Source organism: Megascapheus bottae, chromosome X (genome assembly GCF_031878675.1).
Source record: "Megascapheus bottae isolate mThoBot1 chromosome X, mThoBot2.hap1, whole genome shotgun sequence".
In the NCBI taxonomy this organism is placed as follows: Eukaryota; Metazoa; Chordata; class Mammalia; order Rodentia; family Geomyidae; genus Megascapheus; species Megascapheus bottae.
The window spans coordinates 83,212,371-83,231,531 of record NC_143547.1 but is presented as its reverse complement, the minus strand read 5'-3'; the positions used below and the strand labels follow the sequence as shown (position 1 = coordinate 83,231,531).

Genomic DNA, 19,161 nt, shown 5'->3' with positions numbered 1-19,161 from the left:
TTGGTGAGAAAAGAAAAGAATTTTTAGGTTTTGTGTGTGTGTGTGTGTGTGTGTGTGTGTGTGTGTGTGTGTTTATCACATTAGGGTTTGGAGGGAGCAGTCACAAAATTGTGTTGTGTATGTGGCACAGTTGCAATACACTTTAAAATTAATGGTTAACCAATAGTGAAGAAATATGGACTCCAAATTAAAATACATTGTGCATATGTGTGTGTGTGTATGTAAGTGTTGTGTGTGATTCTGAATGTGTAAACAGAATATAAACATTATATTAGTTCAGACTACTTTTCAAATCAACATGGAGGGCCCCTCTCTTCATTGCCTAAATTAAAAAAATATGAAATAAAGCAAAGGCAGTCAAAAGCCTGTTGACAAAAAAATAAAGAAGAAAGAAAAAATTAAAAGAAATTAAATCCTGGTGAGTTGAAGAGAAAATAAAAGGCTGTTGTGTTGAGACAAAACCTCATTCATGAGTAATTCCTTTGTGTATTGTGGGTCTTCCAATGTCTGAAACTTGAAGCCAAGATAACTCCCTCAGTGGTTTTGTGATGAAAGTCAATTCTGTCCTGCCTTTGGTAGAAGGACAAATCTCGAGTTACCCAACTCCTCACTTTTTATCCCTGAAACTCTCTTCAATGAAGATATGTTTACATATATGGATAGTTTAAATATTTTCAGAGATTTGTGGGTGGGGAGAACTTCGGAATTGTTTTTTTCTCTTGTCACTGATACTTTACAACTTGAATGTGCATCAGGTTAAATTTCCAGAACCAAATGGGGAATGATGATTTTGGTGTAGCTTTCCATTATGGTGGCGGTTCTCTGAGCAATGACAATAGAACTGTCGACTCTTTGTGTGTGGTATGTGTGCCTCTGCTTCTGATTGGGATATTTGATTTTAGAGTTGCTGTCTAAGGAAATCAGTTTTCAAGTCAAGAGGGTTGATAGTAATATTCCAGATGTCTCTACCAGCTGCATGCATTTTGCTCAGTCTCTGTCTGCCTTTCCTGATGAATAGGTTCCCCTGTGCCAGTGACTTTATGTGATTTTAAGATGACAGGTAAGAAAAGCTTAGAAAAACAAGAGAAATAAAGGGATCATTTAAAACACTCATTTTCACGGCAGCCTTGCTAAGGATGAGTAAAAATGTCTGCAGGGCAATTAGAAAAGATTTTTATTTTATTTATTTCTCTCTCAGTGGAAAAAAAAACTGTAGGAGTAGCCCTAGGCTATCTTATGCTATTCCTACTTGGTCTCTGTGGTTTCAGTATAAAGTGAAAAATGAGAACGGAGTTCATATTATGTTTGTAAGAGTTGTATGTAATCATGTTTCCTTCTTTAAAATTCAGAAGGCAAGCCATCAAAGCTTCTCACTTCCTATGTGCAGAGGAGTTACATGTTTAAACTGCCCCAGTGTTTATCTGTGTGTCTGGGCTGGTCCTCGAGGCTTGAACTTGGGGCCTGAGTGCTGAGCACTTTTTTTTTGTTCAAGGCTAGCACTGTACCATTTGAGCTATAGCTCCATTTCTGGCCTTTTAGTTATTTACTGGTGATAAGACTTTTCTGCCTGGTTTGATATTACTGAGGATTTTGGCTCAAGAAACACGACTGTGGCAGTAAGTCCCTGAGTGAACATGCTCTTTCAATCTGCTTTCAATACCCTTTGGGTTGAAGGAGAGGGGAACAGAGGACACAGTAAGGAAAAGTGGCTTTGGGACTAATAGGATGGATGCCTATTTGATGCAGATACTAAGTACACTCTGTTTCATTGTATATAATATTCTCAGTATAAGCTAAAAGTGTTGAGTTTTCTATACTGGTCAGTTTCTCTCTTAGATCACCAATCTTTATGTGGTAGCCTGAGAGACCACCCCCACAGACTCCTTAATGCTCACTAGTGACTGTTTGGAAGAAAAAATGGAATTCAGGAAATTAGATAATAATTTTCATTTCCTGATATGTAAAAATATCCATCTGCCCCTTAAGCAGATTTTCAAAACAACTCAATTTCCATATGAATAACTCATTGGCAGTAAAGGTCAGGAGGAATTAGTGAGCATTAGAAACCAAGAACCAATTAGAATGTAGTTATACCTTTGTTCAGAATTGAATGTTGATTCAAATTGGCTCCAGTAATGTGATGCTTTTTAATGAAATCATCATCAAATGGATCAGAAGATAAAGACACAAAAATGAGTGAGGGATGGGGTCTGGGAGCAGATGCAGTGACTATTCAGTGACATTTTCAAGCTGTATTGCTAATAAATCTTCCTAAAGAACCTCCTTTTGCCTGAAGTATGGATAAATGGACCTTGAAAGCAAAATGACTATTGATGTCATCTATTGATTACCATTTAAAGCACACCTTCTAATCTGTAATCATTGTTGAAAGAAAAATGCTTTCTACTGGAACAAATATCTTTATCAGAGGGTGCAAGTCTAGTGTTTTGATATCCTAAGTGGTCAATTAATTCATAGAGCAACTAGATGTCTATTGGGATGGATGGTGAACATAAGCTCTGTTGAAAGTTGATACCAAACGAGATTTCCATCAAGCCGATTATATTCTGACTGTTCAGCAGATGGAAATCCCTGGATTCTGGCCCTGATACTTGTGAGTGCTTTCATGGGGTGAGGGATGAGTCCAAAATTAGCACCTGGGACTGACATAATATGGAAAATTGAGGCTAGATTAATTTCAAAGGGTCTTCATATCATTTTGGTGCTTTGACACATGGCCCCTATCCCCAGTTGGGGATTATGATTTCAGTAAACAGGTGTAAAGGTGAGATATGGATATCCAAAGCCACTGAGAATTCCTGAAAGTGTCCCATGACTAAATCTTTTTCTCCTTCAGGGAGTAAAAGTGGTTTTTAGTTAATTGGTGTAATGTCAGGAAATATACTCTTCCTGATTTTCCATATATAATTGGATAAATCTCATGATAATACACAGAGAAATATATTCCTTACTGATTTATTAAAATAAGCTGGCTTAGAAACAACATCTGTTTACTGTGGACCTTTGAGGAAAAGTTAGTCATTACACCTGCCACCCAGTAATTTGATTGTTGTTTGGAGAAAGTGAGTGAAAATTTCCTCTCTACCTACCAAAGTGACTTTGGATCATTGCCAAAAGTGGTTATAGTGGGTACAGTAGAATGCAATGGGACTGTGTTGAATGGGTTTATTTTCTCGTTTTTCCTTGTTGGGACATCTTAAAAACACTGGTGTTCTTAGCAATGTCAATGGAGTATATATAGCTTGACGAACTTATTAGTGAGCAAATTGTTTCCCCAATGAGATTTGGCCTATAGGGGGCAGAGAGACTAAGTCTATTCAAGAAATTAAAATAGTTACAAGCTTCCTTGAAAACTGAAGTATATACTTGGTACAACTGTAATAGATTTACATAGAAAAGCTATGCCTAAAATAGAATATGTAATTCCTTATAGTCCATCATTTATCAAGAGTTTCGACCAATTACCTAACTGCTGTGAACCAGTGAAACATTAATAAAGCACTGTTTTTTGAAAATCTAGAAAAAGAAATAATATTAAGTTCAATGCCCTCATAATTCATGTAAAGATAACAAGGATGACATAAGTTAAATGACTTGTCCAAGGCCAAACAACCACTCTGTAGCAGGGTTTGGATTCAAATATATAAGCTAAAATTCAGTGCTCTCAACATGAAACCTGTTACATCTTACATAAGCCCTAGTTCTAAAGAACAATGAATCTGATCACCAACCAAGCCATGCAGTAGTTAAGAAACTCTCCTTGGATAACATTCCTAACTTTTCCCAACCCTCCATTAAAAACACTGTGAATTTTACCTTTGTGAGAATAAAAGAAAAACCAGCAGGCCCAATTAACTGCAAAGTACTTACTCTGAAAAATTCTTTTGTTGAACCAGAGTCCAGGGTCCCATAAGCAATTTCAGTCTGCTTAGCTAAGTCTTCAGCACTCTCTATGGGAGAAACCATTCTCTCCACAGTCAGGAAAGCAGCAAGATTGGCAGTATAGGAAGAAATTATAATCAGGGTGAAGAACCACCAAACCCCTCCAACAATGCGCCCAGAGAGTGATCTACAAAATAAAATAAAAACAAATCCAGGCCCAGAGAGGCCAGGTGTCAGTTTAAGAATTCCTTATTTTTTACTTCTAGAAAGAAAAGTGTTGTCAGTATAATTGATGAAAGGGAAAGGCAGATGATGCAAGGGAATTAAAACATCAGACAGAAGTCACATATCATGATGGCATGTGATGATGATGCTCTTCAGGACCATACAAGTTTTGCTCTAGTTTGGACCATAAATATCGCCTGAATCTCCATGTGTTAAGGCTTGATTGCCAGCTTGTGGTATTACTGGTAGGTCCTTGAAGAGGTGGGGCTTAGGTGGGGAAAGTTATGTCACTGACAGGCTATGTTCTTGATGAGACTCCACCCTCTTCTCTCTCTCTCCTTACCCAGTCACCTATAAGGTGAACAGGCCTCTCTGTCATGTGCCAGTTTCATGATTGCCTGGCCATCAGCCCAAAGCAAAAGGGCCAAGTGACTGAAACTTCTGAAACTGTAAGCCAAAGCAAATCTTCCTGTTTATAAGTTGTAAACTTCACGTATTTTTTTCCACAGTAATTCACAGCTCTTGAACAGCTTTTACAACAAGATTTTTGAATCACAGGAACCTCACCTTTAAAACTATCTCCTGTTTCTTTATGATAAATTAATTTATTCTCTTTCTGTGAGCTTTACCAAGTAACTTGCAGAAAACTAGTGTAAGTCCTTTAAAGAAAGTGGTTCTTAGCCTTGGTTGCACATTAGAATCACCTGATATCTTTAAAAAAAATCCTGCACAAGTCTACCGAAGATCCATTAAATCAGAACCTGGAAGGCAGCATCCAGATAAATGTGTCATTTTATTTTATTTTGGAATTAGCATGTAGAAGTGTGTATTTTTTTGTAAGAGTCTACTAGGTGACTTAAAATAGCCAGCTGAGATAAAGAACCATTGGCATAAAGGGATGTCACTAGAGAAACAGAGAGTCAAAACCATTTCTACGTTTATAGAGAACTGCTCAGGTACTAGTAAATGAACGTGATTACTTTGATTTTACTAATATTTTTATCAGTTGTGGGGCTTGAATTCAGGGCCTGGGCACTGTCTCAACATTTTTGCTCAAGGTTAGCTAGTGCTGTACCACTTTAAGTGAAAGCACCACTTCCAACTTTATTAAATTTAATAAAGAGATTAACATTGTGTAGAGTTGATTAGCCATGATTTAAGGAGCTAGATAATTATAAATATCGTTTTCATATATGTATGGCTAGTGTGGATTAGGATATCAAAATTATTCCATTTTTATTGTAATGTATAGAGGGGTTACAGTTTTATTAGCCAGTTAGTAAGTGCATTATTTCTCACACATTGATACCCCTTCTCCTATGTTTTTGTCCCCGTTTCCCTGCCTCCCTCCCTCTCCCAATGAAAAATTATTCTGTTTTTACAAAGTAAGCCTTAGCCACTGAAGACAGGCCTCAAATGAGGTAGGAAACTATTTACAAAATAGAGTTTGAAAGGCACCCAAAAGACCTTTACTTCCCTACGCCATCCTCAAATAAATAAATACATTTTCCTGCCTTGCCATAGAATTTATTACTGAAATGACCCACTAAAAGCCTTTGATCAGAATGTAAAAATACATCACAGTATTCCTTTTTTCCTTTTTATCCAATTAGTAGAGAATGGAACTGAAGATGAGTAACTTTTAATAGAAGGGGAATATTGTTCTTCAGTGCTACTGTACATTGGCATGATGTGGAGTGTTAGAACATATGTGTATGGTATACTCAAATTCAGAATATATAAGAGCCTAAAAATCGCTACTGCTGAAGTATCACAGGTGATTTCTGCTGCAAGTGGAAGGCAGGCTAAACTGAGAATCACTGTTCTTCATCAGTAATTACCAACTCCAGCTGTGCATCAGGAGCATCTGGGGACCTTAGTCAAAGCAATAAAACAGTAAAAAATCTTCCCAAATCCTTGCCTATGCTGGATACCAGACAAATTAAATCAAAATTATAGGGGCTGGGCCTTAGCAGCAGCATTTCATAAAACTTAGTGTACAGCTAGAGTTGTGAGTTATAGTCTACATCATAAATGGAATTCGAAGTATGCGATTGGGAGAGGTTAGGGAGCCAGTGTGAGAAGAATTCATTGTCAGTGATGGGGAGAGTCTGTACTTGGAGAAATCTCCTTTACAATTGGGCTGAAGGTCAGTTTGGTGTGCAGAAGTAAAAATCTCTTTTGTATAAAACATAGTGACACCATGCCTAGGCTAGTTCTGCTGTGTAACAAAACTCCATCCTGGCTGGGTTATGTCCAGTCATGCCTGCCAAAATCTCACAGAAAGAGTTCCCATTCTTCCTTAAAGTAAAGAACAAGTGTAGGAGCCCGGCACATTTCCAAGCTCTATGGGAAGATGACAGTTCTGGCATGAGAGCTGAGAAATCATGCTCTCTGTGTGCTACCCTTTTTACCAGTATGAAGCAAATTCAAATGCCTGTGTCTCAAGATAGCTTTTTTCAGCCTCTGGGAAGTTCAATTGTTTTACATACTGCACTCAGATCAAATGATTTGGGTAAATGTTTTGATAAACAGTGGTATTTATTGGTTAATGATAACAAACCTATTTGATTATTTTTGTCTACAAGGTCTCTAGACCTTCCTTTTTTAATCAGAAGAGACAAAACATGTGAATGAATCAGAAAAATATCTGCAATACTTTCCAAAGCTAAAACTATATGTAGCATTTCAATTAAGAATTTATACTTTTCATAGTCTTTCATTTTTGTCAAATACAAGTTTAAAAAATTTATTATGGACTTACCTGACTCTGGGAATAATGTGGCTGCATGAAAGATTAATGTTTCAACATTCATAATAGTAGGATAATAAAATGACAATAATAGCCAGTTTCTATGTGCTCAACGCTGTTCTGGTTGCTTTATATATACCAACTTTTACCATTGTCATCTCTAGGGAGTTAGTACTGCTTTACAGATGAGCAAATTGAGGTATTTTAGTGATAAAGAGATAGAGGAACAAAGGAGAAATAAAAAAAATCCCTATATTTACATGCTCTGAAAGAAATACCCAGATGATTTACATGCTCTGAAAGAAATACCCAAATGATTTTTCTTTTGGTCAGTCATGGGGCTTGAACTCAGTACCTGAGTGCTGTCCCTGAGCTTTTCTGCTTAAGGCTATGACTCAGAACCACAGCTCCAAGTCTGGTGTTCTGGTGTTGAATTGGTGGTGTGTGTCTCATGAACTTTCCTTCCAGGGTTGGCTTCAAACTGTGATTCTCAGATTGCAGCCTTCTGAGTAGCTAGGATTAGAGGAATGAGCTACCAGCACCTGGCACACTCAGTACAAAATGTTTATCAGAAAATTCAGAATGGTATGTAAATTAGAGAAGGTACAATTTTCATACAAAATATAGTTACAGATAAACCAAATATGCTTGGATGATATTATCTGTTGTTCATTTGGAATGGAACCAAGAAAAGGTTTTGCTAAGACCATAGTAAAAAGTGACATTGGGGTAATTCTAAAATCAGAGTTTGGTGTGTGGATAGAGGTATATTCTGCTGCAGTGAATACTAATGATAGTTTCTGTATCGTCTTCTTGAAATGTGGAAAAAATACAGTAATTTATGGAAATTACATTGTGCCATTTTATTAAGGCTAATGGACTGTGTTTGTGTCTGTCTGATCTAAAATCAAGCTGCACATCATCATCTGGTTATTTTGGCCACCTCCATACTGACTCAAATTATCATGTGGTTGATCTGCATGACTCAGCTGAGATTGGTTGTTGACATGACTGAAAATAAATCTAAATACAAAATAGGCATTCTAGTGACCTCTTTTCTGTCAGGTTATTGAGTTGGACAATTACGTAATTAATATCATGCTATATATTCAGCTTTTCATATCAATGGATCCAATCAGACAAGGACTGAAAATATTTGGAAAACAATTGCATCTGTATTGAGTTTTAGAAATATCTTTCCTTGTCATGATTTTCTAAACAGCTGTTTGCTTAGCATTGTCACTGCAGTATATATTATAGTTGATTTAGAGATGATTGTAAGTATATGGGAGGATGTACATGGGTTATATGCAAATATTATGTCATAAGGGACTTGAATATGTACAGGTGTTGGTATCTTCCATACCAAGGAATTATTGTACTGATGGGTATGAGGAATTTGGGTGAATATCCACATTGAAATGCTTAATAAGTTTTATAAACCTCAACAAATAAATTCGGTGGAATGCAAATACTCCCATTCAACACTATCCCCTTAAGGTAATAGCAAATTTGACAAAAGCTTTGGTACAATGCCCACCACCTTGTTCCCCACCCCCTCCCTGCCCCCACTTTTGGCAGGAACAGTCAAATCTTTTTACTGAGAAAAGGTTCAGGGAAGACACCCCACAGGCATTTTTACATTTCCCCTTTCTCATTAGAGAAACTACAGCCACTTAAACCCACATTTCACATGGAGGCCACATAAAAAGTGACTGATGGGTCAACCCCATCACGTTAGATAAAGGATCTATTAAAACAGGATAAGACTTTATAGTGGAGTTAAAAAGACCTGTCATTTTGTACTACCTTTCCTTCCATTAATGTAGTTTCCAAATATTTAACATTCATTTCAAATAGTTTTGTTGCACAAGACAGATTTCAAGGTTAGCACAATAAAATGGCTGTAAAATGCTGCACAATTAATGTTCATAAAATCTGTTATAAGAAGTATATCATTCCTTTTGGAAAAATGTAAGATGAGTAATTTTGTTAATGAAAGTAAATTAGCAGCTACAAAACATATATATTAAATAATATACGGCATTCTTGTTATCTGTAATCATATGAAACTTGAGTTCCTGAGTTAATAATAAAATGTATTTTATGATATCTGAAATGGTAATAAAAGTGAGCTATGTGCTATAACCTTCATTCTGTAAGTAAATTTTGTCATTGTACTTTAATAGCTTTATGAGATGAAGAGCAGGAACTACAAAGTTCTTCTTCTTTGTACAGACTCTCGTTCGTTTTTCTCTCTTTTTCTAGAGCATGCATCATTTCTATATTCCATTCAATGGTGTATTTGGGAGGGAATTTGACAAAAGGTGCAACATCAATCTTTGGCTCTTACAGTCTTCTGTGATAGGAATAAGTAACCATGTCTCAAAGACTAAAGACTACATCTTTCATCCAGAAAACTCATGAAATAGTTACAACAAAAAGCCTGCTATTACATCATTAATTTATTGCCCATTCATACTGCTTTGAGGGTGAACTTACAGTAGGACAAAGATGGGGGTGATACATTAGCAGAGGAAAATATATTGCTTAAAATGGAGAAAAAATGCTGTTGTCTTTGATCCCATTCAGTTTATACCCTTCATGTCATTTATTTTTCTGTACATAATTTCTACTTTAGAGGAAGATTCACATATGGAGAATTCATGGCCAATCTGGACAGAATTCCCTGCTTACTGCACCAAATCACTTGACACCTTGAAAAGTTAATAGGAAAGTGAAACCTTTGGATTACATAGTAATCAGGTTCAAGTTGGTCTGTTCTTTAACTTTTTCTGTTTTGTGATAATTCTCTCAAACCTTAAATCTTGAACTTGGCTAGCCCTTGGGTGTCCTTGCAGCATCACAGGAAGTCTGTAGGGGGAGTGTTTGTCTGAACTTGGATTCTGGACTGCTTATTTGTTCTATTAAAGATTTACAAAGGAAATAAACTTTCAATAAATTTGTGATCTCTTGTCAATTTCAAGAATATATTGTAGCATAATAGGAGAGAAATATTTGTAAGAATCCCTAACAAAGGTAGACTATGAAGTGATGAAGAAAGGGTGCTGGTTATTTCACATCAGAGCCTACAATTTTGTACTGGCTAGTAGTTTAGTTAGATTCCTAAGATTTGGGTTTTAGGAGCGAATTGCAATATTAGCCACTGGTAATAGTTTTGATTAAGTCAATTAAAGACAACTAATAGCTAACATTTATTGAGCTCTTAAATGTGTTTTATATTTTTCAGACGAGGGAGTGAGGTTAGACAAAGTTTCCTAATTTGTCCAGGTTACACAATCGCTAAGCAGATTGTGAATCTAGTAAAGTCAATCTCAGTACTACTTACTTAACCAGTATGTTTTTTCCATTTGTGTCTATTTTCCTATACCCTGCCCAAGGGGAAAAATGTTAAATTGAATCTGTTTATGCCTTGTGGCATATAGATAAAATCTTGGATTCTTACATTGATTGGCCTTTTGACTCAGCTTCCAGCTTCATGTAGAACAAAATATTTCAATCTGAACAATTACAGTAGTTCAAATATAAAAACCTAATATTGATGTGGTCTTATTCAGCTTCTAGATAACTGTCAATAACTTTATTTGATGACAGTGGAACGATGCCAGCATTTTTCCTCATGATGTCATAATGCTGATTTTGTAGTCTCTGAGTAAGCACATACCCAACAACATTGTTTTTTTTTTTTTGCCAGTCCTGGGCGTTGAATTCACGGCCTGGGTTCTGACCCTGAGTTTCATTTGTTCAAGGCTAGTGCTCTACTACTTGAGCCACAGGTCTACTTCTAGCCTCTTTTTGTTAGTTTATTGGTGAAAAGAGTCTCACAGACTTTTCTGCCCTGGATGGCTTCAAATTGCAATTTTCCTATTTTAGCCTCCTGAGTATCCAGCATTACAGGCATGAGCCACAAGTGGCCAGCTCTACAGCATTTTCAATGCTCACTGTCTAACCCTACTTTAAAAAAAAAACAACAACCAGGGCATAGGCAGACTTGCTCCTGGAGTTGAGACTAGAAAATAGCTCTTGGGCCTGATCATGAGAGTGGAAAAAAACAGTTACCAATTTGCACTTTCAGGCTGGTTGCATAAAGTAGTGGTCAATTTTAGAAGTAATTCTAGTACTGGGTCTTAAAATCCCTATGACCTTGCATTCAAACATGTCATCTCTCTGGACACCAGTATGTAAGATGAGAAAAACAGCATGTAGTGGAAAGAACAAGGATTTTGAAGTGGGAGCTATGTTCCAATGCTGAACCAACCATTAGCAACATGACTGAGAAATTACTTAACATGTTATTTTCTTTAACTTAAAAATAAGTACAGTGCCCACACTGCAGTGGTGTGGTTAGGCTTAATGTCCATGTAATAATTCAGGTAAAGTGCCATATGCAGTAAGAGCCCAGTAAAAGTTGTTATCACCTTCTCGCTGCCAAATGACAGCAGTTGGACTAATTCCTTTTTGGAACCTCCTCCTGCTCTAACAGTTGTTAATTCTACTTAAAATGCAATCTCTTATAATTCCTTGAATTGCTTCAATTTTGAGAAAAGTCAGAGTTCGCAATAAATGCTCACATTCTGGGCTTTCTGGAAAGCTTTGTATTGTAAGTGTGGCCATTAGACAGAAATAAAGTATAATGCTGATGTTTGCAGTCAAGGCAACCACAAATCTCAGGGTGCAACTATGTTATTATCCGAGATTTCTAAATCTATTAGTAGAGAAACACATTACAGTGGGCTTGACTGTTAGTACAATTGGGTGCAAAAATATAATCAATAGAACTCTCAAGAGAAGGAAAACGTTACTTACCAGTATGTGATAAATATGTTAAGAATTGTAACGATTTATTAAAAGCTTAAATATGTATTTTTGGAAGGATACAAGAAAGTATCAGATGAGGGATCAGATAGAATACATTTTGCTCATGAAGGTAATAATTTATCAATCAAAGCTCATTAAGGATAATACTTGTTACTTTAGACAAATGATGTTCTGAAGGCCGTGTTCCTGATAGCTGAATTGAGTTTGTGACCAGTATTGAAATAAATGAAACAAAATAGAAAATATCAAAGTATATGGCACAATGAAAGAGTAATGTTTGGTAGTACTTTGGTTATTTACAAACATATGTACTGAGTTGTGATAGAAAATTTATTTCCTAGTGTGGGTTGTAGTTAAAATTTTGAAAGTTATTGCTTTGTATCTACAGCAGTATAATAAAATATGTATCTTGAAAAAAAACACTGGACATATTTCAGTGCCACAGAAGAGCCATAGCTTAAATTCTGCTACCAAAAGTTTTGATCCAATTTGTCACATTGAGGTCATGATTTTTAAGTTCTTACTTAATGAAGCAATATGCATCAATACTTCTAAAGCATCGCCATTCTGAGAGACCTGTTTGTGAATGCATATTAGTATGTCTCCCAGTGGGAATATCACAAATTTAGTGATCATTTACATAAACCAATAAAATCTCCAGCCTTAATCACTTTAGCATTGTCTCAGCACAGATCATCAGTCATGTTAAAAATCTCTCAATTATGGAATCATTCAGAAATTATAGTCTCTTAAAGTGAACATTCCAGAAGCTAAAAGAAACAAGCAAACTAAAGGATAGCTCAACACATATTGTGAGCACATAAAGAATAAGTATTTAGAAAATATCACCAAGCAGACTGACAGTTGCAAAAAGGTATGATCTAGGCAAATGAGGCATGACTTATATAGGCAATTCCAAAAACGTGCCAAAGAGGGATACCAGTGAGTTGTACTGTAAAACTTCATTGTAAATGTTCAGTGCTCTGAACATTTCTTGTGGAGAATCACAAAAAGATTACCCATATCTTTGCTCCTTAATGGACTTTGGTCAGTATTTGCATTAATGCTCCATTTCAACTAAAACCTATTGTGTGTGTGTGTGTGTGTGTGTGTGTGTGTGTGTGTGTGTGTGTGTGTATGTGTGTGTGTGTTTGTGTGTGTGTGTGTGTGTGTTTCTATTGGTATTAGGGCTTGAACAGTGTCTGGTTACTGTCCTTTATCTTTTCTTTTGTGGGTCATAGGGCTGGAACTCTGGGCCTGGGTGCTGTCCCTGTGCTCTTCAGCTTAATGATGCCACCCTACCCCTGGAGCCACTGCACCACTACCAGTTTTTTTGGTAGTTAATTGTTGCTAAGAGTCTCACGGACTTTAGTGACAGGGCTGGCTTTGAACCGCAATCCTCAGACCTCAGCCTCCTGAGTAGCTAGGATTATAATCGTGAGCCACCATGCCTAACTGCCCCTTATCTTTTTTACTCAAGACTAGGACTTTACCACAAGAGCCATACTTGTTTTGGTGGTTAATTGGAGATGAGAGTCTCATGGATTGTCCTGCCTGGATTAGCTTGGAACTGTGATCTAAAGATCTCAACCTTCTGTGTAGCAGCAATTTTAGGAGTAAGCCACAGGTTCCCTATTTTTAATAAAACGTTTTAGTTCTTATTCTTATTAATATATTATGTTCTTATTAATATGTTATGCTCCAGACAAACACTCACTGAGCTACCTCCTGAGTCATGCTCAATATTTTCAACTGCTTTCCTAAAGTACATTTACTTCAGGGCTGGGAGTTTGGCCTTGTGGTAGAGTGCTTGCCTAGTATACACAATTTGATTCCCTGATACCACATACACAGAAAAAGCTAGAAATGGTGCTGTGACTCCAGTGGTAGAGCACTAGCCTTGAGAATGCCCAAGGACAGTTCCTAGGCCCTGAGTTTTAGGACCTAGGACTGGCAAAAAAATAAAAAGAAAAGAAAATTTACTTCAGTAAGTGATGTTAGCATAGTATCTATCATCAAATTTTGAAGCACTTTTATCACTCCAAGACATTCTTTGGTGCTTATTTACTGCTGACCCTGACAGGCCTAGGACAGAGTAAGACAAGTGAAGCATTTGCTTAGGCCACAAAATTTGTGGGTGTGTCAAAATCTCTTTAATCAAGATAAATAACCCTTGGTGCAACATTTAAAAAAAATCAAAATGAGCCAGGAGTTAGTGGCTCACCTGTAATCCTCATTATCCAGGAGACTGAGATCTAAAGATCATGGTTCAAAGCTAGCCTGGGCAAAAACTCCATGAGACACTTATCTCATATTAGCCACTCTTCCCACCCCCCCCAAAAAAAACCCCTCAAGGACTGAGTTCAAGCTTCAGGACGGGAACCCTAAAAAATCAAAATAAGTATGAAAATGTCCATGATGAGAAAAATACCAAAATTTAAATCCCATATCCGGTCCCATATGTGCCCTACTTCCCGTCACTTGCCTCACCCTACCTACTCCTAGCCTGACTGTCACCTTTTAAAAAATTTTAAGGTTTTTTTTTGCCATTCCTGGGGCTTGAACATAGGGCCTGAGCACTGTCCTTGGGCTTTCTCAAGGCTAGAGCTCTACCACTTGGGCCACACCACCACATCTGGCCTTTTCTATATAATGTGGTACCAGGGAATTGGACCCCTGTCTTTGTACACTCTAGGCAAGCACTCTACCACTAGGCCAAACTCCTGGCCCCTGTTTTAGTTTATTTTTGATGACTTATATGGAATTAGCTTTTAGGAAATTAGCTAGTTCTAGGCAATCTAAGAGAAAACTTGATAGGAGAAGACTTTGAAAGGGGAATGTAGGGAGCCTTTAAAGAACTCTATCTCCCTTCACATTTCATCTAGATTCAAACCATGGACAAACGAACAACTATTTAGTTTAGTTAATGGAGAAACCATCTCTGATCTGTTCAAGATTTAGTATTTGCTTTCTCTGAAAACTGTTAATATTAGCTGACAATATTGCCTTTATCCATAGTTTACATATTTGCTGTAATGTATGTAAACATACAACATCATATAATGCATGAAAGACATTCAAAGCAACACCAATGGCACATTCACTTTCTGGATGTAAGTAAAGAAGATGGCTTGATGACAATTTGTAATAGGGATGGAATGTTAAATGAAAGAAATCTGGAGTTGAGATGGGTGAAAACCAGATGCACACGAATGGAGTATGGCCAGGTACTGTGTTACATGGAAACAAACCTTGGAGAAATATCACATCCTTGTTGCATAAAGGCACCCAAGGAAAACCAAAGACTGTTAAATATTCCAAATTCATTTGGTGGGTCAGGAGGGCTTTGTGGGTCACGAGGTTCTTCATTGTTGTCTTCCAAGTGCCATTCATAAGGGCTGAATCTGCTGACTAGGAAAAGAACTACGCTGACTCCGATATAAGCAAAGACAATGCACATCCAGATTTCATAAGCCAAGGGATCCAGAAATGAGAATACGCCTGGTTTTGATTTTTGAGGCTTCTTTATCATGATGGAGATGCCAAGGCTCATAAACGGCTTTGAAAAATCTATGACTTCTTCACGGACCAATGTTATAGTGAGGGGAGCAACAGCTATATCAGCTCTCTGAAAAAAAAATGCATACATGACTTTTAGAGATAATATTTCAATCAGCCATTCATCATGTAATCTTCCTCTCTGGTGGAAAGATAAAATCTAAATATACAAGACAAACAGTGAAATCTGTTCTGGTAGCAAGATTTGATAGATATAAAAATATGGTATATATATATCATGGACTCGGAGGCACAGTTTAATTCTTGGTTGTTCGTTATCGTGTGATCCTCAAATTATTTTTTGCAGAGGATGACTATTAAAATATGCATTCTTATAAGACAAGGACTTGTTATTTGATTTTGTATCAATGATTGCAAGGCAGCAAAATTATAGATGCTTTTAAATGTTGTTGATCGTTGAATAGGATATATGAAGTCATGAATGAATTCTACAGTGGTAATGGCAGGGATAAATCAGATCTTAAAGATTAATTTCTCTACTAAGTTATATTCCCTACTAATGTTTCCGATGGATAAAATACATTTCAGCAATGCATTGCATAATTAATTCAAAGGCAGAAAATGCCTTTATGATATTCCCTTGAGAAAAGGCACAATGATTTTCTGCATTGTTTCCACTGGTGTCCACATTAAGATATTTTGTAAATAAATTTTTGTTGTTGTAAAGGTGATATGCAGAGTGGTTATAGATATATAAGTAAGATAATGAATATTTCTTTTTTTGCCAGTCCTGGGCCTTGAACTCAGGGCCTGGGCACTGTCCTTGGCCTTTCTCAAGGCTAGAACTCTACCATTGAACCACAGCACCATTTCTGGCTTTTTTCTATGTATGTGGTACCGAGAAATCGAACCCGGGTCTTCATGCATGCTAGGCAAGCACTCTACTACTAGGCCAAACTCCCAGCCCAAATATGTTTCTTTTTGAACAGTGCTACCCCTCCTTCATTTTCACATGCTTCCCTCCCAACTTCCCTCCCCTTCAAGTTGTAAAGTTCCTTTGCCACAGTGTTAAGCGAGTATCACTGTTCCATTGATACTGTTCCATTGGCACCCTTTCTCTGTTTCCCCTTCCCTTCTGCAAATCAGATAAACTTATAAACACATCAAAGGGTATAGAAATAAAAAACAGTAACAACAGGGTATAAACCCAAGGAAAAACAAGAAGGAAAAAATGAAAAAACCTCTTGTTTTCCTTTTCTTAGAGTTCATTTTGATAAGCTTCATTTTATATGGTTATATGCATATAGCTATTGAGCTAGTGTGATCCTTTGCTAAGAATGACATGTGATGTCCACATTTAGAAATTTTTACAACCATAATGAGTTTTAGGCTGGACCTGACCTTAAAATGTTCATGTAAAAAAGTGATTGTGACTAAGGAAATGTTAAGGATGGTATATCAGATAGGTAGTGAGAACAATGACTTTGATCATTTTGTCCAGGTTACATATAGTTATATCAGTTATGTTTCAACATCCCTATAAGATGGAAGAAGGATGGAAAAACTGAGTATGTTTTCAAATACATGGAGTTTTATTATGTTGAATTACATCTTGTAACTCAAGATAGTTGATAAGTGCTCCTTAATTTAGGGGAAAAATAAATGATAAGCAGTTTATGTTTAGTGAGGGCTTATTTTCTATGGTAGTATTTTAAGCACATTATACATATCATATTTAATTCTCTTTGCAACTGTGAGGTGGATACAATTATCATCCCTATGTTAGAGATGGAGAAACTGAAGCATTGAGAGCCTGGAATTACATAGAATAAGGCAAACAAAACTAGTAGCCTTTTGTACTATAAACTCTTTTCTTTGCTCTTTGATATTAAAGCCTGTGAATTTTCCTACTAGTATGAATAGGTCTTCTCTGGATTTGCTTCATATTTATACCCTGTCAACCAAGGTGTGTTTTGTATCCTCAGAGTCTATTCATGGTGCTAGGCTTAGTAGATAATCAACAGAATAAGAAGTCCATTTATGATTCTGCTCTTCAGTTTCTTCCTCAGTATTATTATCTATGGTTTGAACTCTCATCTCTTTACAGCTGACTTATCAGTCTCCAGCTCCACATTGATGACTAGATGGGAGCCAAAGACAAATTTTACGTTGTTTTATCTTTTTGCCTGGGGCTAATCCTGATCATAAAGGAATGAAGATTGCTTAGGACAATGGAATTGGCCAGGAAGCTAGTTTTTTTTTTGTTAGTAGCATCTGAATTTGGAGTCTTAAGATATCAAGAGAATTCATAGGTAAAGCTCATCAAGAGAATTCACAGGTAAATCTATCCTTTTTTTCCTTGTCAGCATGTATCTGTCTTCTGATAAGAGCATATGCATGCCTCTCTACCATCATTTCCATTTTCAATTAAACTAGTTTTTGAATCTTGTAATTCTGAAAGATATTTCTAGAAGAAATTAGCATGTTTTTTTGTATGGAAGGAAGAAGTATTGCGGATAAACAATAAATTTTAACTGAATTTAAAGGAATTTTCAAGTAGGTGCAGATTATTTTCAAGTAGGCACAGAAAGAAGTTTGAGAATCTTGATCCATTTTAAAAGACAAAAAGGAAAACCTCAGTAATAATCACCCATCACATAGTGAACATCACTAAATACAAGGAAGAGGTGGCTAGACAGACAAGCATGACTTCTTATTGTCTGGTTCCTAAGAACATACAGCAAAAGAATAGAATCCCCAAGGAGGTCATTCCTAGTTTATGAAGTGCTTTTGAAGTCACAAAAGAAACAGGAAGAATCTACTCCTCTCAAGCAAGTCCCTCAGCTTGGCATTTCTACCTTTTCCAAATTGCTTTTTCGAAGAAGATGGAGCATGTTTAATTTGGGATAGTGCTCTCCCAGTGGAGAATGGTATTAAATCTATGCTCACTTAAACCTCATTGATGTAGTGCTGGCTTTAAAATGAGAATTCCCCATGCCTTCCAGACCCTTAATAAAGATCTATAGATGGGGCCGGGAGTTTGGCCTAGTGGTTAAAGTGCTTGCCTAGCATGCACAAAGACCTGGGTTCGATTCCATGGTACCACATATATAGAAAAAAGCCGGAAGTGGTGCTGAGGCTCAAGTGGTAGAGCTCTAGCCTTGAGAAAGTCCAAGGACAGTGCTCAGGCCCTGAGCTCAAGCCCAGGCCTGGCAAAAAAAAAAGATCTATAGATGGAAAATGTCTAAGAAATAGGAACAAGCAGGCAGAAGAAGACTCAAACAATGGAAGGGACAGGAGCTACTGACGGAATGTCTAGGGCTGTCAGCTGAGTAGGAGACATGACAAGTCCTATCAAGTCAGTCAGCCTTGTGTTATATTACAGCTACCCCCTCTCTCTTATAAAACACAGGTGTGATGGTTGGTTATTTCAAACCTGATGGCCATAATGTATATGGAACAGTCAACTTGGTTATTAAAGGTCATGGAGAGAAACACAAAACTACCAGGGCCCCAAAATACCCACTTAGCTCTCCTGGGACTGCTAATGCATGCAAATGAGGGAGGTCACTTTCAAGCACATTAAAAACTTAGGAGACTAACACTAATGAATAGCTTAAAAAAAGGCAACTCCCCAAATGGAATTCCTTTCTTGATCTTTGCTCTTAATGAAATCTGGCTGTTATTGGAAGTGACAGAAAAGAATTATGGTTAGGTTAAAGGAGTAGGTAAAACAGATTCATAATCAAATATCTATTTTGTGGTGTCCTGAATTCTTCTACTAGCCTCTGCTTGTCCTGGCAACAGCAGTAGGCAAGCCATTTTTAGAATCTTAGGTGAATAAATAGGTGGTATGAGGGTACTTCAGGTGGCAGAAAAAAATAGTAAATGGTAAAAGCTCAGGGTCAGAGTTAGCTAGTGCT

The 19,161-nt window shown here is 36.9% G+C and overlaps 1 protein-coding gene across 4 annotated transcripts in view; it reads right to left on the bottom strand.

Moving 5' to 3' along the window:
* Gria3 (glutamate ionotropic receptor AMPA type subunit 3) overlaps positions 1-19,161 on the bottom strand; it is a 303,860-nt gene that overhangs the window by 54,346 nt on the left and 230,353 nt on the right. For all 4 annotated transcript variants that reach the window (XM_090326467.1, XM_090326469.1, XM_090326468.1 and 1 more), the window contains 2 exons: positions 14,971-15,347; positions 3,892-4,090 (listed from right to left, as the gene is read on the bottom strand). In XM_090326467.1, the coding sequence (XP_090182593.1) occupies positions 3,892-4,090; positions 14,971-15,347 (576 nt within the window). The remainder of the gene's footprint in view (positions 1-3,891; positions 4,091-14,970; positions 15,348-19,161) is intronic.